This window comes from Poecilia reticulata, chromosome 1 (assembly GCF_904066995.2).
Source record: "Poecilia reticulata chromosome 1, P_reticulata-male-v2, whole genome shotgun sequence".
Classification (NCBI taxonomy): Eukaryota; Metazoa; Chordata; class Actinopteri; order Cyprinodontiformes; family Poeciliidae; genus Poecilia; species Poecilia reticulata.
This window is the reverse complement of record NC_088830.1, coordinates 28,287,725-28,311,269: the sequence shown is the minus strand read 5'-3', so window position 1 is coordinate 28,311,269 and position 23,545 is coordinate 28,287,725. Positions and strand designations below refer to the sequence as shown.

Here is a 23,545-nt window from a genome sequence, read left to right as displayed (position 1 = left end):
GACGCAGCTTTCACGGACTTGCTTTCTGAGTTTTTTTAAAACGCATGTAGAAAAAATTATTTATGCCCGGTTGTAGTGTTTATACCCCCTCTTTATATTGTGCTTTTAACCAGAAAAATAAGAGACATTATTTATTTCGAACATTGCGGATAACGTTGCTTCTGTGATGACAGCGGAGGAAGGGGCGGGGCAGCAGTGACAGTATGAGGAGGAGGAGGCTGTAAACAGATGATAGCTTTGTGATAATAGCAAAGAACCCCGCTATGGAAGGAGGTTTCTGAATCAGAGCGGATTATCTGTGTGTGGTGGGATTTGTTTGGGAGATGACTACGGGCTGCATTTGAATGCATGAAATCAGCATTTTCACTTGTCCTAGTGTGCAGGTCAGGTTGTCAAAGGAATCCCTAAACTCAGGTAGGTAACAGGAGTTTTTTTTACGAGGTTGTCTCAAAATAATAAAGTAAGAACAGTAATTTAGTATAACAAACAACACACGAGTCCGTTAACAATCTACTGCTGAAAAAAATAGAAATTATGGCTCTCTGTTGTCAAGTTAAACTAGCTTTGCAAGCTAGCATGGGGATTTCTGTTAGCTTTTGAGGGAAAGCGAAACCTACCTATCAGATTCCCGTTTAACTGCTGCTGTCACATATTTGGCCAATGACAGTGAAGGGAAGGCGGGGCTACAGGTCATACTAACTTGCTTGCTGAAAGTTCCACCGTTGATGTTTACAACAGTGCAGCGGATTTGTTTATGCAACACAGCTGATACCGAGAAGGAAACCGGGACAGGGCAGCGTGTTAAGAAAGCTGCCATCTCATCTCATCATGCCACACTTAAATAGATCGCGTTGTCATCGAATATTATTCATTAAGTGCCGAATACAGGAAAAGAAAAAGCAGGACTACTCTCTCCTTTGTTGACATAATTAAGGAATTAATTATAAATTGAAGGGGTTGACAACCAACTCTGCCGATGTCGCAAACGAAACCCGCAAAATGTATTCATATTGATAAAATATTAGTAAGTGGTTGTAAAGGAAAAACGTCTGCGTGTTCTGAGGCTGCTTTTTGTGGCTGTGCTGCTTTTTTCACGAGTGACCCAAATACTGTCAAAACTTGTTTAACCAGTGAACAATCATGAGGAGTATTCTTACTCAGATATGACCCAAAGCTATGGCAGTGCCTCATGATAATTTGTGGCTTGAACATTTTTAGAGTGTTTCAACACAGTATACAGGTTGGCACAATTTTTATTTGTTTGTTTAATTTCCCTTTGGAGCTAGTTTTTCTTTTTTCTCTATTCCTCTTACCCCTTGCAAAATTAGTTGTTGATCATGTTTCTTCTGTTTGTACGTAATGATTTCTTTAATGGAGGGCAGAAGCCGACTGAGAATATTTGAAGTGAACAAAAGGACACGTGAAAAAGTATGTCAAAAAAAATGAAAAATACAATAAAGGATTTGACTGATTAATGATGAGATTATACATGCATTTGGACATGCCATTGAAAATAACGCCGCTTTTTAAAACAGTTTTAAATCTGGTGGCAGTATAAATAAAGTCAGCCTAACTGTGTAGTATATCTGGTATACTAAACTGCAATTGAATAGTTGGGGAGATGTTTAGAGTAAAATTTTACCAGTGTTGATTTTTCTTCATAACAATTTAAATTTATCTGAAATGCTGCAGATCATCTTTTATTCCATATTCTTACTAAAAGGGGCCAGTTGTATTGTGCCTGGATATGATTGTCATTTCTTATATGGATGGAATTTTTTTGTCAAGTTATTTTGTTGTGGGGTTTTTTTTTTTTTTTTTTTATAAAATCCATGTTGTCGTTCACCTGAAAGTTTATCATATGGTTAATAAATTAGATTTCAACAGCTTAATACATATTTTTGCTTGCCGCAAATGTTCCCATGCTTCATAAACTAAACACTTTGCTTTAAGTTTGAACGTAATAATATCAATGCTTAATGTAATATAAACTACTTTTTAAACCTGTTCACATGTTATTAATTGGGTTAAGATCTGATAATTGTTCCAAAATTTAAAATCGTGGTGTTTGAGCAGCTTTGATAGTACTTTTGCCACATGGAACAAACTCCTGCATGCTTGGAAATACACAGAGTGTTATCAGATATTGAATAAATTGTTGAAAGAAGTTGGTATTGATGGTTTTAATCTCACTTTTCACTGATGAGACAAGAAAGCTCACAAGCATGACACCAAACTTAGATTAGTCACTTTCTGAAATCCTTTTCCAGATGTCTCAAACAAAGGAAGGATGATTCTTTAGAGGAAGGAACTGTGTAGCACTCTTCTTCTGTCTGTCCCATAGAATCTCCATCTTTGTTCATTAACAGTTTGAAGTCCCTGATGATGCGCAGAGTTTTAACAGTCAATACTCTTTGCAGCAATTTTTATCTTATTAAGTTGTCTTGACGTAAATCAAAGCATTGCTGCATGCTTTTATTTTGAGGTAACTTGTACTGAAATATCAAGACACGTCCATCCGTCTTTGGCAGTTTTTAGCTTGATAGATTGATTTTAAATGGACTCGGTAGCGTGTGCTGGCTATACAGAAATAAATGTAGCTAATCTGAACTTTCTGATGAATATGCATATTAACACTTTGCGCAATAAAAAAACAACAACTGAACTATCATAACAAAATCTCAAGGAAGATCAAATAAAATGTAACATAACTCCAGTTTATCTAAACGCTCTGATAATTTACAATGCTGGTGATGTGTGGTAAACTACTGCAGAGTGACAAAGAAGAAGGCAGTAATATTCCGTTTTTTTATTAGTTACCACCAGTTGTCTGGAGTGATCCCCTAGGTTACGTTGGTTTTGTTTACTGCAACGTGCATCTGTGCTGTTTGCAGATGGGTCAGGCACTGTGGAGGCTTCCTCCCAGACAACAGCAGCAGCTTCAGGAAGAGCTGGCCGACCAACTGACTGAGAGCGGAGGAGTCAGACGAGACCAAGGTATTTCTACCATTTTCCTTATACCACAGGTATTTAACATACAACCTGTGGGGTAAATATTCATTTAAAGACACAATGTATTCGAAACAAAACAGATGAAATTGAATCAAAACCATTTAATTTCTTAAGGCAGAGCTCTGGTTTTGTTTAAAACAGTTCAGTTGAAGAAAGCCAATGGAGAACAATCAGTCTTTGTCTTCTATCTTGGCCTCAGTTGTTTAGTAAGATTGAATTGGACTGTTTGCTGCTCTTGTCGCTGCTTGTGTACAGTGAGAGATTTTAGAAGTTTGGTCACTTACAGACAAATGAACAATCTCTTCAACTTTCCATGTGAGTTTAGTGGTTAACCAGATAGAATTAAACTAATGGCTATAGAGTTTGGGTAAAAAATGCCATTTAGTATTTAAATTTGGCATTTCATTATTTATCTATTCATTTCCTTTTTAGGGAGAGATGGAGGCGGTTGCCAGAGAAGAGCACCACAGCACTGTTACAGCCCTGACATCTATCATCTGCTGAAGACACGCAGAGGTATGAATAAATGTCAAAAGGAAAGCTATACTTACTCTGAGTCTCTCTTAAACACTCTACTAAATAATGTTTAAACTTCCTAGAAGATTTGAGGGTTGCTATAGATACAAAGGACTGACATAACATCAAACTATGGATTCTTTGAAGACCAGTGTTGATGAAATTACCTATCAGTAACCAGCTAATAGTGTCTGTTTATTGTTAATATTTGTAATTGAGAATTTATGAACTTTAGGTTTTCTCTAGGTTGTTGAACTGGTCTCTGTAAAAGTTTGCAATGTCAGACTCGATCATGTATTCTAATTTAAAAAAGAATCAACTCATTGGGAAGTTTTCACTGTCGTACAGCTAACTCGCAGTTCTTTAGTGTTTGTCGTTTGATCTTGTTTGAAAAGGAAATTAAACGAGGGATGGGTAGAGGGAAAATATTATGGAGACTTCCAAAAAGGGAAGGTGTCAAAGAATCCAGCCACAATAAGCCTGTGATGTGGGTTTGTAACGATAAAGCTCCAAATGAACAATTACTGATGCTAAGAACTCTAAACAGTCATAGGATGTCATTTTTATGTCTTTTGGATTAATAAAACATAATGAAAGCATGACTGTGTTAAATGTCAGAAATGAAAGAAAAAGATTTTAAAGTTTAACACATTATCACATCCTGCTCACATTCCCAGTCCTGACCAATCAGATTAATCCTGATTAGATCATCAAATAATTCTGACATGGAGTTATACTCATTTTCATTTTGGGCCACATTAAGATCAAACGTGTGTTTAAACAAACCACTGAACTTTGAACAAAAAGCCGTCTTTGGATGCGATGAGAACTTGAAAATAAATATGAAACATCTTTCCACTTTGATTTAATTTGATATTCTACAGATACAATTGCTGATCTGATTGATGAAATAATATTTAAGCACACATCTGTATTCTTGAAGGTTCTGTTTATAGAGTCTAGACTCTAGAGAGCCAGAACATTTTCTGGTGGGCCGGATTTGACGCATTTCACTGGTGTTTTTTGGCACAGTGGCCACTAGGGGGCGCGCTAACATTGTTTCTCGCTGGCGCAGGCATCCCTTCACAGGAGCTGGGATTTGTAAAGAAACAAACACTAATGAAAAGATTCTGTTTGCGTTCCTCCTTCTTTTGACAAAATCCAATATATACACAGAGCAATAAAAAGGATCCATACAGTTATCCTGCTGCTCCATAGTGAAACAAATGGCTCTTAAAAACCCCATCAAACCCTCCTAAGTGTTTGTTCCAAGCCCACATTTCCCCAAAGGGCTCACTACTGTTTAAAAATCTATTACAGAGAAAAGCTTCTGCATTTATAGGTATTATAAGAGCAGCCGTGTTCAGCATATTGAAATAAAACCCAGGTATACGGTAGTTTGAATTTTCCACACTTTGGCAGCAGGGAAAAGTTTCCTAGATCTAAACACGTTTTCTATTTTCCCCTCTGTTTTCTGGGGGTGCGGGGGGGTTGTAGGTAAAGAGCAGCATGGGTTTATAGATCTGGAGATGCTTCCACCTGAACTAGGCATCACCATCCTCTCCTACCTGAATGCTACTGATCTGTGCCTGGCTGGCTGCGTCTGGCAAGACCTGGGAAATGATGAATATCTGTGGCAGGGGTACGGCGCTTCTCTTTCTTTTCTACTTTAATTAAAATACTTTTTAACATTTTTGTTGTTTTGTTTTTTTTAAATCTTCTGTTTAATATCCCATCAGGCTGTGCAAGTCCACATGGGGTCACTGCTCTATCTACAACAAGAGACTACCTGCTGGCTTCTCATACCGAAGACTCTACCTTCAACTAGACGAGGGCAGCTTGACGTTCAATGCCAACCCACAGGAGGTCAGTCAGACACACCTCAGGTCGAACATATGCTGTGTCTTCAGCTACTTGTATTTTCTTCACTTTGTCCTCTTTGTGTTCATGTAGGGCATCAGCTACTTCATGTCTAAAGGAATACTAGTGGATCATCCCAAAGAACTGGCCAAGTTCATTTTCTACACCAGACGGCTCAATTGGAAGATGCTGCGGATTTACCTGGATGAGAGGTTGAGAAACACACACACACACACACACACACACACACACACACACACACACACACACACACACACACACACACACATAAAAAAAAACACATTTTCTGTATGTTCACATAATTCAGGTTCATTGGCAAAAATTCTGAATAAGCTTATATAAGATTCTCACAGTAACATCAAGTTGAGTATAAATATCATACTTTCAGTATTTATGCAAAAAAAGTTATGACTAAATGTTCAAAGTCTAATTGTTTGTAAGTAAACTAATTATTACAGCTACAGTGATGTTATCTATAACTTTAGTTGATTTGTTAGACTTTGATACATAGACAAAACCAGAAATATTAAATAAACAGTTGCTAAATTTAGTGGTAGTTCTTCACTGTATTGGAAAAATCTTTTTGTACAACTCATGTGACACGACTGTCAGAAAGCATTAGTCAGTATTAATATTAGTCAGTATTCACGGGAATATTCCTCTGTCTGTGCAGGCGGGATGTCTTGGACGAGTTGGTGACCCTTCATAACTTCAGCAACCAGTTCCTCCCTAATGCTCTGAGGGAGTTTTTCCGGCACATCCACGCGCCCGAGGAGAGAGGAGAGTATCTGGAAACGCTCATCACCAAGTTCAGCCACAGGTTTTGCGCCTGTAACCCCGGCCTCGTCCGTGACCTTGGCCTTAGCCCTGGTAGGAACATACACACATTTGTGCTACACTAATTATGTTTAGGAAATTATTCTTTTTTTTTTTCCGTAAAATTGTTGATTTTGCCTCCAGGAATCTAAATATGTGTCTAACTGTTATTATTAAACAACATCTCCCTAACGCTTTAACCAGCTTTTCATATATTTAGTTACAAACAAACTGCAGAAGGAGCAGTAAGAGTAAAGAGAGGAGCTTTTTTTCTGTCAACAATAAAAGTGGATCTGTTTCCTTTTGGAAGCTGTGGCCTCAGCAGCGTCAGATATCAGTTTACAAACAAAACTCTTCAATGCACTCATGACTGCAGCACTTTGATAGAGTATTTACACCACTGAGATTTGTTGCGTTTTATTATATTGCAACCACAAACATCAATGTGTTTTATTGGGGTTGTATGTGATGGACCAACACAAAGGACTCCATAAAACGGTGTTCATTTGAACTGAGGTCCTCTGAGTCAATAGTTTTGTAGAAATATTGTTTGCTTCAAATAAAACTGCAGGCCTTACAAAGACTTGCAGCTTTAGTGGAAGCAAACAGCAACTTCTACAAAGTGCTACAAAATTCTACAAACACGGGCTTTTCTAGTCATACGAACCACTGAAAGCACCAGAGCCACATTCAGCTGCAGTCGAGCTTAAAGGCGGCGATGGTATTATGTATTCTCCAGTTACTTGATTTTGCCACTTTATAACGCAATCAAGTAACTTTCAGTTGTTTTAAAAATGTTGTATACATCAAATTTGGCTTTGACTTCTGTTCTCTGCTGAACATCTAATTTTTCAGAGAAATCAGATGTTTCTCATGTGATTTTGTGTTTTTACCTGTTTATTTTCATCCACAATATTTCCTGCATCAGTGATATAGTTTATAGCTTGTGTTTCTTCCATTGCACCACCATGTATGTAATTTTTCTTCATTTTCACCTGAGGGTGGACTTTGTTCCCAGAAACTCCTGCTTTCATTTGGAAAATGGATAAATTAAAAATATTCCATTTTCAGTGATGGGGTATAAAGATTAAAGAAGAAATAGTCTGACTTGTACACTTTGGGACAAACTAACTACCATTGCCTTCAATGTTTCTGCACAGACTGCAGAAACACTGCAGTCTGAAAATGAGGGTTTACCTTCAAGTAATCCCTGGCTTCAGTCTAGTCAATGAGGCATGACTCGACCCACTTTACTAAAGCCATCGGACCATAGAGAACCCAATCCCTCATTTGGTTCTCCTTAACTCTTTGGACATACTTGTATGAGTAATTGAGATAGCAGGATCAGGCTAGGAACGAGTGAAAAGAGGGCCAGTCAGCATTTTTAAAATTTAATTGCACATAAAGACGAGCATTGGTTTGCTGCCCTGGTAAAGATGTGCAAAAAGCCTTGAAATAAAAAATCATCTTTTTATTTCAGTACCATCGCCTTGCAAAAAAAAAAAAAATCTAAAATAATTTAGGATTCAGGTTCATTTATGTAGTGCGGGAAGAATTTTGAGTCAAACACAGATAGTCATTGAAGCTTTTTTTTAATTTATGCTTTTCCTTTCCAAGTTGACCAGAGTTTCTTGGAACGATCATTAAACCATTACGTTCTGTTCCCCCGGGGTATAAATGTGATGTGACACAGAGACGCGTTCTTTCTAGGTTGGACAGGAACCTTCTTCTTCTGGCCACCACAGGCTGTAAGCAGGAGGACAGGAGTTAATAAAACCACCAGAACTTAACTGTTGGAGGACGGTGGCAAAGAGGAGCTTCTTGGAGTCTCCAAGTCTAAAAAAATATTTTAGATTCTATCTAATCTGTTATTTGAGAGCGATGGTACAAAACAGAAAACCTTTTCTTTCCTGTTATCGCTGATATAAGCATGTAAAGGTGGTTAAACTGTGCTGGAAGCTGCATGTTTGGGTCAGATTGAGCTTTCCAGTAAAACTCCAGGTGAGTTTGAGCTGTGTGTGGAAAAGCAGTTAATGCCCAGTGTTAAGCATAGTGGATGATCTGTGGTTCTGCAGGCCTGTTTCTCATCTAGAGGTTCTTGGAAAGCTGTCAGACTGACTGACATCAACTTTTAAAAACAGGAGGACGTTTGAAATAAAAATCTGTCAGGTTCTGCCAGAAAACTGAAAAAGAGTCACCACTACTATCTAGACAGGTTGTGTAGAGAGGAATGATCAAATGCCACTCTTGTGTGATTAATCAATAAGTCAATTAAATGCATGATACATTAAAACAATATCAATAATTTTCACTGGATGACTGTTATTTTTATTTCCTCTCTTTCTACTGAGGACAGGATGATAAAATCCTTCAGTCTGGTGATTTGGTCTCAACTAGCCCCGTTTTTTTGTTACCAGATTTCAGCATCAATTTTATTTGTTGTTTGGATTGTTTTCTTTATTTATTTTAAATATTTACCACGTCTTCCAAATTCAGTAATAAATGTTTGTTAGAAATTAAACGTTGAGATTTTGTACTAGCATCATGATGTTACTGAAAATGGTTTCAAGATAACAATATTATCACTCGTATCGATAACTTCTGGGACAATTTATCTTTCAGAAAAATGTGTTATTTCTACATTTATCAATAGCCGCGTTTCCATTACAAATGTGTGCAAACTTTGTTGATATTCTGCTAATATTCTAAAAAAACAAAAAATTTTGCTATTGTGGTATTTCCGTTAAATAAGAAATGCAATAAGTTTGTTCATGTGATAAATCATTTAAAAAATCATCCTGCTGCCATTCCTGTCATCTTCTTCGTCGTTCCCGCCGGTAGTAACATCCAGTTGTGGATCATTATTTCGATACAGCCGAAAAACCACCTCACCCTCGCAAAAAAAGGGTGAGGTGGTTTTTTTTAATTGCCGTGTTTCCATTCAAGGAATTTATTTTCATAATTCCACTTTGCCCAATTTTATGGTCGATGGAAACTTGGCTACAGCAATTAAACTAAAGCTCAGAAGCTTTTTACACATTTACTATATGATTTTCCCATTTCTCTGTAAGACATATTTAATATTGCTGCTATTTCTTGATCTTATTATTTCTTGCTTTGTGTTTTTGCACTGACATCCCTGCGAGTGCTGCACAAAGACTCCCTGTGTGCCCAGACAGTGCCTGCATGTACAACAAGCTTCTTTATTCTTGGTGATGATCACAGTCTGTTTGCTCCCTGCAGATGCTGTGTACGTGCTGTGCTACAGTCTGATCCTGCTGTCCATAGACCTCACCAGCCCGCACGTGAAAAACAAAATGTCAAAGCGGGAGTTCATCAGGAACACTCGGCGAGCTGCTCACAACGTCTCCGAGGACTTCGTCGGCCATCTGTATGATAACATATACCTGATCGGACACGTGGCCGCGTAGCTTCACCTGCTGCACCGAGGGACGGAGACTGGGCCGCGGGTTTCATTACAATAATGGAACACCAAGGAAATTAATTTGAGCAGATTCCAAATCCTGGATGGAATACAGCATCCTATTGCTCCTGCGTTTCAATAGAACGGCTGTCATGCCAGCCGGCTGGAAGAGAAGACAGACTTTGCTACCAAATATCAGTAGTTTGTAGTTCTTAATCAAAGGTGTAAGTGAAGCTTGTGGAGTTTGCCTGAAAACACAAACTCTAAACCTGGGTTTTTACAGAAGCTCTGATTTTTGCACTGAAACACGAGGATTGGAGGAGGAAGAATGAAGACGAGACAAAGCACTGCCCTCCGTCCCCTGCAGCTGCCGGGACGCGGTCTGCTGGTGTCCCACCAGCCGCGACCGGCTCCGCGCTCCTCAGCTTGGCCTCACGTTATTGTCGATGAAACCGAAGTTTAAAACATCTCTCTCTGACACTGCTCACGTGGCGACAATGAAACCTCGAGGGATGCAAGCCGGACTTGACACGTTGTGAATTAAAACATCCGTTTGGTTCAGTTGAAAGTTAGATGAAGGTAGACTGCTCAGCTTCGTGTTAACATTTTCCTGAACATCTGACATTTTAAACGGGTTTGCTATGGAAACACGCTCAGCTAACAATTCAGAGCTGTGCATTTCACTCTTCACACGTAAGCTTTGGCAATACCTCCCTGTAAGGTGCAAAACGAGAAGATCCTATTAGAAGGAGCATTACCTGCTGCCAAGAGTTTAACACACATTCAAGATTAGATATGGTCTGACAACCTTTTCCAAGCTGCTCTGCTGGAAGTACTAATGCAGTAAATTTGACTGCATTTAGTTAAAGTGACTGCCAGATTGAATGGAATGAAATTACAACAGGATTTATTTGACTAAATCTTCTCATAGGGCCTTCAGGTCGTCTGCTATCAAAATAAGCTGAGCTGAACAAAAAACACTACATTTAGCGACATCAGCATAAGTGATAACAGCACTTATTACGTTTAGAGCAGCAGACGGATGAGAGGTCTGTCTGTCCTGCTGACTTGAGTTCCTGAACCAAACACTGTTCTGTTTGCTTTTAAAGAATCCACGTCTTCTGATCAAGACGAGAATAATTAAGAACACCTTGTGAATTCTGCTAGTTTTTTACAAAGTGAATTTATGACACCCATCATTTTAAATCCCAAAACGACAGCAACGTTTCAGTCTTCTTTGGCCGTGCAGGAGAAGAGTTTCACACATTTAGGGATTGAACCGTTAATGTTGAGAGTGTTGAGATCACGTTGATTGTTCCAGTGTGGCTGATCGACCCTCCATCCGACAGCGTTGGCTCACTGGATAAACTCTGGTCTTCTGAGTTGGATCCACGTTGTTCTTGCGTCTGCATGTGTTTGTCCCATTCACAACAAATGTAGATGATTGTCATTCTGTTGTTTTAGCTGTCCCTGCCACAACGCCATGATCCCTGCTTGACAATTTGATTTATTTTTTTTTATTTCCAACACTACAACTTCAGCTGAAAGTCTGATCAAAGTAAATCACCCCTGCTGAAGTTCCAAAAAAGCGTTAATCTTTGCTGATGACGTGGGAAAAAGAAGAAGACAGTTTTATTTATTTATATCAATAATAATGTGTTCATGCTAATATATGGATCATTTGAAGTGGTGGATTACATTTGTCCATGTTTGGGTTGTTTTTAATGGATTTTGGAAAGTGTGAAAGCCTGCTGGCCTGCATTTGTCGGGTCGTTGGATGAGGTGAGGCGCCTGAACGACGGATCAGTAAAGTGAGATGGAAAGAGTCTGTAAAGGCTGGACTGGGGAAATGTACCTAAACTAAATAAAATGAAACTTTGAAGATTTTGTTCTTTTATTTAAGTCTGTGAAATATCAACATTTTAAAGGAAATTGATTTACACCCTCACAGGTTTAGTTCTATACGTGTGTGTGTGTGTGTGTGTGTGTGTGTGTGTGTGTGTGTGTATATATATATATATATATATATATATATATATATGTTTTTTTTTTTTTTATTCTCACTGTCTGAAATTAAATCAGACTAAACTTCTCTTGTTTCTGGTCCTTTGGAATTACCAAATTTGTTTTTATTTGGTAAATGCCACAATTACAACAGAGTATTAGAGGCCCTCTGAACAATAAATAATATTTATATAGATATAAATAATATTCCTGTGATTTTATGTATTTTTTATTAGTATGACCATAATACTCATTGTATGTTGTAAACAATGATGAGAGAATATGTCAGGGATTTAATTATTGATGTCTTCAACATCAGATGTTTGCATGCAGAATGATTACTATCTCTAAATAGTTAGAGACAGCCCAGATGATGATGTCATGGCTTTGAAAACTTCTGATTGGTTAATAAGTGACAGATCTGAGTTGAGGCGCACCTGTTCTTGTATTCCAAGGCCAGACCTGGAACAATCTCCTTTATTGTCTTACATGTTGAGAAAGTCAAAAACTGAGGAGCTACTCCAGCCTGGTACATCCTTTGGAACAATTTCTAGATGCTTGAAGGTGCCGGACTTTGGCTGGGCCGTTACAAAATGGTATTTCTTTCAAGTCTGAAAAAGCATGTTGGTTGGCTTAACAGATTATTCTAAATCTAAATATGTCACGTTGTGAATTCTTTCTTCATATAATTATACAATGAAACAATTTTAACCTGTTAATTCAGCAGCTATGATTGAAACTGGACGACACTTGGTCTCCAACATGAAAATCAAACCTGGTTCTGGAATGGATAAACATGCTAATAATAGACTTCTGTTCTAAAATATATATATATATATATATATATATATATATATATATATATATATATATATATATAAATAAAGGGAACACTTAAACAACACAATATAACTCCCAAGTAAATCAAACTTCTGTGAAATCAAACTGTCCACTTAGGAAGCAACACTGATTGACCCGACGAGGGTCCCCGTTGTCAATCAGTGTTGCTTCCTAAGTGGACAGTTTGATTTCACAGAAGTTTGATTTACTTGGGAGTTATATTGTGTTGTTTAAGTGTTCCCTTTATTTTTTTGAGCAGTGTGTATATATATAATATGAACTATAACTATAAAATGGGTCCATTCCAGAAAATGAGCCAATTTAAATTACTTCCATTATTTCTGATAAAAAGTAAATAATTCAGCCAGATTTATGATGGACACACAAAGTGCATTTTCTTTGCAAATTGCTCATCACCATCACAGCAAGATTTCCTTCTGGCACCACTGAAGTGAGTAATAAAATTTTTTTTTTTTAATCTACTGCTTGTGTTTGCCCCATTCTGATGTTTCTCTGGTCAACTGCCCATGTTTCCCAAGTCTAAACCTTCACTGTCTGTGGGTTAAGAAGCCCAGATAAGAGGCTTTGTTTAGGGTATATAAGGATAGGCGCATCAGTGGGATTTGAAATAAAATAGCTTGAGTTGCTTGACCAGAAAGTTCATGTGATGCTCTTTTGAAAAACAGAAACATGAATGTGTGTGCTTGGAAACAAGTATCTTGGTTTTTGTTAAGTTTAAATGGATGCAAGTGCAGAGAAAGTGAGTGGAGAAGTTCACAAAGATGTGTCCATGCTTGAGATCAAACAGGCAAAGACTAAATCCTCTCCAGACACAATATGACCTTTGACACTTGACCTTTGTTGCTCTGTGTGTGTGTGTTTGTGTGTATGCATGAACAATTTTTCTGTTTATTTTTTCTTGTTTTACGCAATGCAAAAGAAGTTAGGCAACTTTTTTAAAAAATACAGTACATAACCAAACATAACCTACCAACATTCTAAATTTTTGAAATACAGATAAATGCTTCTGGAATTGAACGACTTAAAACTTTAAAAAGTCTTATTGTGTCATGTATACAGATTTGCATGTCCTCATTGTTTACATAAGTTATTTCATTAGATGCAAAATTATTTATTCACTATTTACTGTACGACAGGGTCTCCAGCAAGACTGACTTTCATTTAAGATACTTAATGCAAAACTAAACAGTTTAGGCATTCATGACCAGAGAAATTACCTGCTGTAAAATTAATGCAGTGTAAAAACAAATAAATAAATAATAATAAACAGGGTGTTTCCTTTTCCATCCCATGCTCCACATTTGGGGTTGTTATTGGACCATAAACATTTCTCAGAGTTTCTTCACAATCCTCATTTCACTTGATGGTGTATACTTCCCCCATTCCACTCAGTTCTTAACTCTCAATTTTTAGCTAAAATCTGATTTCATATTATTATTATTATTATTATTATTATTATTATTATTTGCATAGTTGTTCAACGTGAGCCGCATGCGCAGGAGAAAAACGTAGACGTCACACAGCAGCGATCCGTTTGTAATTATTAATGGCGTTTGAAGTTATTATGATGGTATTTGGCGGAGCATTGACTGCAGCTTCTGTAGAAAAGTCTGTTTGGATGTGCAGTCAGAGCCAAGAGTGATTGTGATGAGATGTGCATAAGTTACATTCACTTTTTCTTAAGTTTAGAGTTTTACGTCCAGATTTATTGCGTCTGACTTTTTATGATGTAGAATCATGATTCATATCTCACATAAATTACATAAAAAATTACATTAAAAATTTTTAAAATATCATACACATATCCAGTCTAGTACCACATATAGAAGTCACACAAGTCTGATTGTTTTGATGGGTAAAATGATCGGAAACTGAACGTTCAGGCTGCTGTGAAAAAGTCAGAAATGAGTCATATTTGGGAGAAAAAAAGCGGGTTTATGTCGCACCCTGCTGTGTGAACCTAGAGGTTTTGTCTGTCTGATGGCCTGGCAGCCTGATCCAGCGTTACTACACCTCTCACCCACTGACTGCTGGAGATGGGCACCTGCTCCACCTGGAAGAATTAAGAAAATGGATCAATGTAAAAAAAATTAAAAAAAAGGGAATTTTTTTTACATTGATTAGCATATTTTACTGAAGATCTGCACACCATCGGGGAAAGAAAAATATCCGAAATGTAGATAACATTAGCACTGCAGGATTTTGTTACCACAGTTTTTCATTTTAACAATTTTAATTGAAAATTTTTTATTCCTTTCTCAACATTTCTTTGTCTGTCACACTAGTGCCTCCTCAAAAATGAATATTTATTTTGTGCTGATTCTTATTTGACTGCTTAAGTGGAAATAACCAGCAATGTCCATGTAAATAACAACTTGATGCAAACATTATATCAGTTATGAAGCAGTTAGCATGAAATACTGTGCTAAGTTTTAGAGTGGAGTGGTTCTAAAATGATAAAAAATATTCCATAAAGTTGGTCTTGTTCATTTTAGCCTCCAAAGAAAACTAAACTGCACTACAGATAATATATTACCTGCTCACATCCGCTTCTTCAAACCCCACTTGAACAAATCTAAAATGCCCTTTAAATATATTTTTAGTCTTGAAGTTATATTTATGAAAATAAAAGTTTTTTTTTAATGTTTACTGAATTTTGAGTATGACCTGAGTAAGCTGCTGATTTTAACAATCACCACTTCTTCTACTTTAAAGACAGAAGCGGATGAATGAACAGATCATCCATGAGGTTTATATGTAATATGACACACCAGGGTTTTGTTGTTAAAGGGGCAGTGTTATGTAAAATCACCTTTTTTGAGTTTTACATCATATTATAAAGGTATTCCCTCATTAAAAACTTACAAGGAATGTTACCTTGATTCTTTCATGCATGTTTGAGAAATCCTCTAATCTCCATGGCAACCATTCAACTGTGCAAAACATCTGGTTGGACCTAGCCTCGCCTTTGAGACGCAGCCCAGAGCTGCAGTTTCCAGGCTTCCGAACTTCTGCCTCACAGAGCACTACTCCCTTGCAACTCCTCCACTCAGCTCCTTCAAACTAGCCAGTCGCAATTAGCAAACACCTGGAGGAGCTGCGTGTCTCTGAGCTCATTACGCGAGCTTCTTCGCAGTTCAACACTTTGAGGAGGGATGTTGTGATGCCTTCCTGTAGTTTTTAAAGAGACAGAGGCCCAATTTCTTTTAAGTCATATTATTTTGATCATTATAACAACTGAAGGTAACAGTTACTTGATTGTGCTAAAAAAAAAACAGCAGCATGTGCCTGGAAAACACATAATACTGCCCATTTAAATGTTCCTCCTTTGAAATGAATCCAGCTATTTAACGCCAGTAAAACTCTGTTTAAAAGGTGCGATGTGAGCGAATGATGTGAGACTATAAACGTCCGCATGTATAATGTTGTGTTACTGACAAAAGAATGCTGAGGCCAGATAACCCCACCAGCTCTCTATGCCGACTGCTGCTGATGATGTTGACCCTAAATTAGTCTCGAGAGAAAGATGATAATGATGATGATGAAGGGGGTGGTGTTTATTTAGCCCGAGTCAGACCGCTGGGCCCAGGCTGTCGTAGCCTGGTGCCGCTCCGTTCCAGAGAGCCTCACTTAAGCCTGATGGAGATGATGGATGGCCCCCTGGGCCACGCAGCCTCTGCTCTGCATCAGCAGGAGCGGCTCCTTCAGCTGACCCTGCAACGCACACACACACACACACACGCGCGCGCGTGCGCACACACACACACAGCAAGGGAGGGAGGCCGGGCCAGAGCTGCTGCTTTGTAACGGCTCACACAGGTAAGCCCAGAAGTATTCATACCTTTGGTGATTTCAAAATTATCCTCTTTCATCCAGGAAGTTTGATTCTGGCAGGAAATTAGAAAAGTACATCTGAAAGGATAATAAACTATTACGAACCACTGTTCTGAAAAAGCAATTTATTAACATTTATTTATTTGTTTGCTTGCTTATTTATTTCATTCTTTTATATTTTAAAATAAACACGTTTGGAACATAAACGACTTAAACGTTTGGAAGAAAAACATATGTTAGCACTCAGATGAATCAATATAATTCATTATATTATTCTCTCTAATGCTATTTTGCAAATGTTGTGTATTCTAAACATAAGTTGCACAATATAATAGTCCACCACGTTGTGAAATGTCAGGGTTAAAGGTGAGGGTGAAACCTTGGGTTGCATCAGCCAAACTCTTCTTATAATAGCTGCTCAGCTTTCTGCATGTTTTCACTGGAATTGATCTGATGTGATGATTAACTCTGAGGTTGGAAGGCCTCCCTGCCATCACCCTCATCTTTCTACTCATCTCTTTTTCTTTGCGTTGTTTTTTTCAGGAAAATGTCCAAGACGTGTTTTTATTGCAGGAATTTCAGAACGAAAGAGATGAATCCTACACCTCTACCAGATAGAGGAGGAGTCAAAACTGATTTGAAAGCTTACAAAAGAAAAAACTAGAAATAGAAAAAGAAAAACTCAAACTGAGTCTTTAGAGAAGCCGCCTGGATGGAGCCAAAGCTGTTTTTATTGTTTCTTATTTATCAAGATGACTGACAGTCAGTGCTCCGCTAAATGTTTTAATGGTTCATCTTTCTCTTTCTTTTGGAGAACATTTTTTTTGTTACAGTGTTATGATGTTAATAAAGACAATAAGAAGGAAAGTGTTGAATCCCCTGACATGTACATTAATTTTGTCCTTATAAATCATAATTTATAAGCCAACTTTTTAATATTTTTGTCATGCTACCCCCTCAGCTGAAGGGCTTCAGATATTTGGAAATGACTTTAACATGTTGGAGGAAACTGAAGTAAATTGGAATTGTATGTTAGTTGTTTTTATTATTATTTTTACTTATTGAAGTGGCCAGAAACAAACATTTAATTTGATCAGATGTTTCGAGAGAAGGTGCTGTGTCCATGGAGGAGGAGTTTCTTTAGTGCAATATCAGATTTCATTGGATTTGATTGAATTTTTTAATAACCAGCTTGTTGGTCAAACACAGCCTGAAGAATCAAAGATGTAGAATCAGTTAAAGCACAAAATAAAAATCAGAAAATCAATTAAGAGACGTTTTAATTTATATTCAACACTGAGAATTAATAAAAGCAACAGCAGTGAGAGGATGATGGGACTGAAGGCAAACAGGTTCTGAATGACACAAAAAATTAAAAAACTGAAATATACATTCAAATAAATAATCATTTTATTTGCTTAACATTCAAATCACTCATACGTTAACCATATAAGTAAATGAAAGTAAACTGGTACGGTGGAAACATTCCAAGTAAGACATGCAGCAGAGACCAGAAACTCCCAAATAAATGCTAATGTAGCCGTGAACAAGGGCTGGGTTGTTTAAATAACATCTATGAAAGAGACTAAAAGTGTCATTTATGGAAACATAATACAAACAACTTTCCGATTTTAAAAATATATCACCCCTGGAAATTATAAAACAACTTTAAAGTTAAGAGTAAGCATCATATTATACAACATGCATAAATAAAATACATGCTACTGATTGATATAGTAGTTCTGTGAAACTTGGATTGTGTGCAATATAGTTGTGCTATAAAACACAGCAACATATGGAGCTGACATTTTCCTGTTCAAGGGTTTCCCCCCCATAATTTACAAGATCATTTAGACGTTTCTACCCAGTTTCACTGAATTTAGTAAGAAATTAATCATTAGACTGGCTATGGCTAATTTTAAAAAAAGATAAATTATTCATAATAAGAGGAAAATAAGATGGGTGTCTTCTATGTCTTCATAGAAAGAACATAAAATCCGCAATGGTAAAAAATCTAAAACCAAAAACATTTTTCATGAGTCTTTAACATATTACACTTCCTCACACCTTTAGATTTTATTACCAAATTATTACAAATTTGTGCACACACATTATAATAAAAGGTATTTAAAGCAGAATAGGTGGAGTTCAGCACAAAGAAGAAAAAACTGGCTAAATATGTGGAGAGAAGTTTATTTCAGAAAGGTTTCAGTGGAAACGTTGTTTGTGTTTAAGGTTTCTGAGTTAAAGTTTCAAGTACAAGTTTAAAACAAACTGACTCTGTGGTCAATCTGAAGCAAGAACAGTTAAGCAGATGCAACAAAACGCATGCAGTTCTCTTTTAAGAACCACGCTAGCTGCTGAAACACTTTCACCTCTCCGTCTAAAGGATCGTCTACAGAAACATGCATGTTATCAAGGCGAAACTGACCTTTTCTTGCATTTGTGAGTCAAACTCGTAGTATTACAAATCCATACAGGTCGTCGGGGTACACAACATTTCTCCCAAGCTCTAAACACACCTTGGGCCTCTTGACGGCTGTTTCTGTCACTGGGAGCTAAAGTAAAGCTAAAGCCCCTGAAACAGGCCATTACAACCACACAAACCGCCCCCCTTCAAACACACCAGGATTTATACCGTTCCTGCTTTCTGTCTCTCACTGACTGCGCTCTTAGTCACTGCAGCCGCAACAGCACAAAAACTGTTCATACACATTCTGATTCATCGCTTTTACTGCGTTGTGACAAGTTAATATCTTAAACAATTTTTTAAGTAATAAATAAAGACAAGCAGAATTTAGTTGACCAGAAATAAATTTAATCGGAAATGCTTCCCTGTGTAAATGTATCCATTTTTCCTTATAGTGAACACAAGTACAGTTAACACATCTAACAAGACGTGAGATGTTTTAAAGATTCATTACTGGAAGACAAAACAAAAATCTTTACGACATTCTGCATGAAACAGAGAAGGGATTAGTAAATAAATATTTAATAAAAAGACAATCTTTTTTTAATACACTGAACCTTTTAATTCCTGTTTTGGACACAGTTTGGTTGCCATATATATATAAAGAAAACTTAAATCAAAGCTTGTTAAATTAGATTCTAACAAAAACAGCAAAAGAGTTTAAATATTATCTTGGAGATGGAGATGTAAGGATACTGAAGAACATTTTAACATAAAAGAAGCAAAACAATCAGATGCATGTGTTTAATGATACATACAGTTCAGCCCAAAATGACAAAATATGAAGTGGAAATTACTTCCATTCAGCACAGATATAGGTGTTGGCTGGAAATGAAACCAACATCTAACTACTGATAATAAATTTGTGTTAAAAGTGTTTTGTTAATTTTTATTCTGTACATGAAATGTCAGAAATTATTTACACTCTATTCAGTAGATTAAAAAAACACTTAACTATGTTTAGAACAATCAAATTGTTGTTATATCCAAACATTTTCACATGTTTCCACTTATTTCTGACTAAATTCTGAATCTTTGGTGACAAGCTCCAGGTTTTTCAACGCCTTCTTGCCGTCACCCTAATCTTAAAATCCCTCCATGGATTTTCTCCCAGATTCAAGTTGGAAATCTCCAAAATCTTAATGTTGCCTGAAATCAGTAGAAACATGATGGTAAAATTAACGTAGCACTTCTGGGCATAACTGTGAATTGTGTAGGCAACTGTAAAGTACAACAAAGATTCAAATGACAATGGCTGTATAAACTGAAGGGATAGAAGTGATGACATTGTTCTGCATTGTAACCTTAAAGTTCGTTTGACTGGTGAATTTTCTCTGCTTTTAGAGAACATCAGGACGTACCGCAGAGGAACTGAGTCATTTAGAAACCTTCGCAGAGTTCTTCTGGCACCGACCGGGTTGTGAAGCGGACTGCCTGAAACCTCTCAGCGGTTCCAGGTTAGAACTCCCTCAGGATCTTAGATTTTAACGCCTCCAGGCCCGGATGGAGACAGCTGAACGCTCAGTGGGCCTCACAGCAGAATCTAACCACATTGCATTTGCATACTGCTTAGTATGTAGAGATATGCACTGAATTTAAGCTTAACTTAAACAGTTTTGTAAGCACACAATAGTGAAGTTATCAAGAATATTAAAGCAGCTGAAGCACAGAATAACAATGTGTAAATCATTGGACGTATTAGAGCAAATTACCACCTTTAAGGACTAAAAGAATAATAAATGATTGCAGTAATGATTCTATATCCAGTTTAGTTTGAGTAACTAACATCCAAAACACACCAGTGTGAGAAGATGTTTTAAGATTTTCAACATTTCAACTCTTTGTTTTTATTATTCATCTTGAATCCATTAGATATCCTGAGTATGGCCACCCAAAATATTTAAGAATAAATTAGCATAAAAGTAATTTTCAGTACATGGATAAAGCAAACATGGCCTTAAAATTTGAGAATTTTCATTTTATTCCTCCTATATAACTACCTCATTACTTTCTGACGTGCAGTTTTAATTTGGTTGTAAATTTGATGGTCAGAAATTAAATATAAGAAAATATAAAGGGACTGCCGATGCTATATAATCTGGTACAGCACATCAAATGGTGACATTTATGTTTGAGCTCTTTATCTTCCTTTTCTAAAAAAAAAAAAAGTTTATTGTTGTTAATACGGTTTATTTGTTTATAAATAAATAGAAAACAGTGTTGTGTTATCCTATTAGTTCATTATTTTATTTTGTGCATAGTAAGGCTGATTCAATGCGTTTGGCTCTTCTTAGTGTGTTTACTGACGACACACGGGGCAAAATAATAAAATAAAGACCAGATGCAGAGAGAAATAAGTCATGTAGTTCACAGGTTACATCACAGGAAGCAAAGAGGAACAACAGATCAGCAAAACACATCAAAGGTTATTGGTTAATATAAGTCAGGCTAATAACACACCAGATAGTAGTTTGTAGTAAATGTGTGTGTGAGTGTGTGTGTCATGGAAGGGCTGATTGTAGTGGTGTTTGTTATTTAGTAAACAACAGAAACTGTTAAGACTATGGAAAATCTCAAATTTATATAAATATTGCAATCAAAGAATCAAAACTAATTTGATTTAGAAAACATAACAGAGGATGTTATTCTGTTTATAGCTGCAAGCAAATAAATAAGAGAACGATATTTTACTTAACTGACTTTAAAAAACAAACCAAGGAAAGCTGTAAGTAGAGGTGGAAAGAAGATTTTAAAAAATACTCCTAGCCTGGATTCTGTCAGGGGTGTCAAACTCCAGTCCTCGAGGGCCGCTGTCCTGCAACTTTTAGATGTGCCTCTGCTGCACCACACCTGAACAGAATAATTAGGTCATTAGCAAGGCTCTGGAGAACTGATTTACTCAAGAAGGAGGTAATTAAGCCATTTCATTCCAGTGTTTTGTACCTGTGGCACATCTAAAAACTGCAGGACAGCGGCCCTTGATGACTGGAGTTTGACACCTGTGCTGTAGATGAACCTTCTGATAGAGCTTGTTAACCTAGAAGTAACTCCTGTCAGGACTCTGTCAGCGTAGCTAAACTGTAGGTATCCACCTCTTAGGGACTCGGTTACCTCCATATGTACTCTATACTCTATGTAAGTACAGTCATACGAACCCCAAGTTCTCCATAGTGAATCCTCCAAAGGTAATGTCTCTTTACCTTATTATTTTACCATTAGTAGCTTTAGTTACCCTTTGGAGAACCTCAAAACAAAAAAAATTACCAAGTATTTTTGTCTAGTTTCTAGTGCAAATATAATAAATTCACTTGAAATAAGACAAAACTAACTTACAAATAACTTTTCAGCAAGATATAGAGCTTGTTTGAAGTCAATAATTCCTTAATATTGATGAAAAAGTTCTAGTTCCTGGTAGATTATTTCACTTCTAACAGAACATTTTTCCCATATTTTAAGTGAAATAATCGGCCAGTGAAACTATTATCCCTCGATATTAAGGACTTATTTACTCAAAATAATTTACTCCTATATTTTGCTGAAAAGTTAGTTTTGTCTTATTTCAAGTGTATTAAGATATTTGCAATAGAAACCAAACCATAAATACTAGGTAAGATTCTGAGTTTTTGGAGTGTACCAGAAGTATATCCTGCAGGTTTTGTGTTATTAAGTCATCATGTACACTGTAAGGACTCCTGGTAGGCAGCCTACGGGTGCCTGTAGGGTCCATGTAAGTACCAGGCTGTGTTATGTGTTGCTACCTAAAAAACACCCTCAGGCTCAGTTATTATCAGTAAATCTGACTCATCCTCCATCTTACATCTGCAGCCAGGTTGTGCTGTAAAAATAGATTGTTACTCCAAAATGATAAACTGTGCTGTTTATTACATTTGAATCCTACGTTCCCCCAAACAAAGTCTGAGAATATTGAAGTGCACACAGATAAATCGAATGTCGTGTAAAGACAAAAGCTCTCTGACGGGACCATCAGCGTTTAGATGGAGCTTTGTTTCGGGCCCCTCTAAGCAGCTGCTGGCCAGGGCTCCAGTTCCCAGCTGAAGACTGTGCTGCCTATGTTTCAGCTCTTGTCAGATTTGTGCAACACTCGGCAGCAGCTGGCAGAGCAGCGCAGCATGAACAGAGATCCTCTCAACGAGGATTTATTAGTGCAGAACAAAACCAGGGAACCGGTCGCTGTTAGATCACATTTTCTCCGTCTGCATGATTCAGTCTCTGGGAAGATTTACTGCTGCCAGCGCTACTCCAAGACATCAGAGAGCTGTTTCTTATGTTTCCATCACACACAGGAAGGAAGGAGGAAATTGAACAAGGTGAATCCTGAGTATTTTGTGAATGGGAAAAATGTGGTTTTGGACGTAAAGAGGTGGAAACAGAAATGTTAATGAAGAAAGAGACAGTAGCAGAGGAGCCCAGAAACAAGCCAAATAGGCAACAATTCTGCAAACTTAGCAAAACAATATTGAAATCCAATTAAATGCTAAGTGATTGCTTAACGTAAGCACAGCAGAATCTCTTGATTTCAGTCAAAGGCTTCAAGCCAGAACATGTGTTAAGCTGGATAAGAAGCATAAGTCTTAACTTTCCACATGAGAGAAACTGAATCTTTCCAGGTTGTGGCTTTCCATTGCAGCCGTAGTGAACTATGATTGGTGCTCTGGTGCAGATGATTCAAGGAGATGCTGTGACTGGCAGGGCTGAGCTCAACCAAC

At 37.2% G+C, this 23,545-nt stretch overlaps 1 protein-coding gene across 2 annotated transcripts; it reads left to right on the top strand.

Annotated features, from left to right (window-relative positions):
• The first annotated feature begins 189 nt into the window (after positions 1-189).
• On the top strand, positions 190-11,531 carry fbxo8 (F-box protein 8). 2 transcript variants are annotated; one of them, XM_008419106.3, is made up of 8 exons: positions 190-414; positions 2,895-2,997; positions 3,445-3,528; positions 5,026-5,170; positions 5,268-5,394; positions 5,482-5,600; positions 6,083-6,279; positions 9,469-11,531. In XM_008419106.3, exons 2-8 carry the CDS (start codon positions 2,895-2,897, stop codon positions 9,654-9,656), a joined length of 963 nt encoding a protein of 320 aa, XP_008417328.1. In that variant the 5' UTR covers positions 190-414; the 3' UTR covers positions 9,657-11,531. The 2 variants fall into 2 exon arrangements, with proteins under 2 accessions (XP_008417328.1, XP_008417335.1); XM_008419113.3 differs by lacking the exons at positions 190-414; positions 2,895-2,997 and adding an exon at positions 3,184-3,327.
• The last annotated feature ends 12,014 nt before the right edge of the window (positions 11,532-23,545 follow it).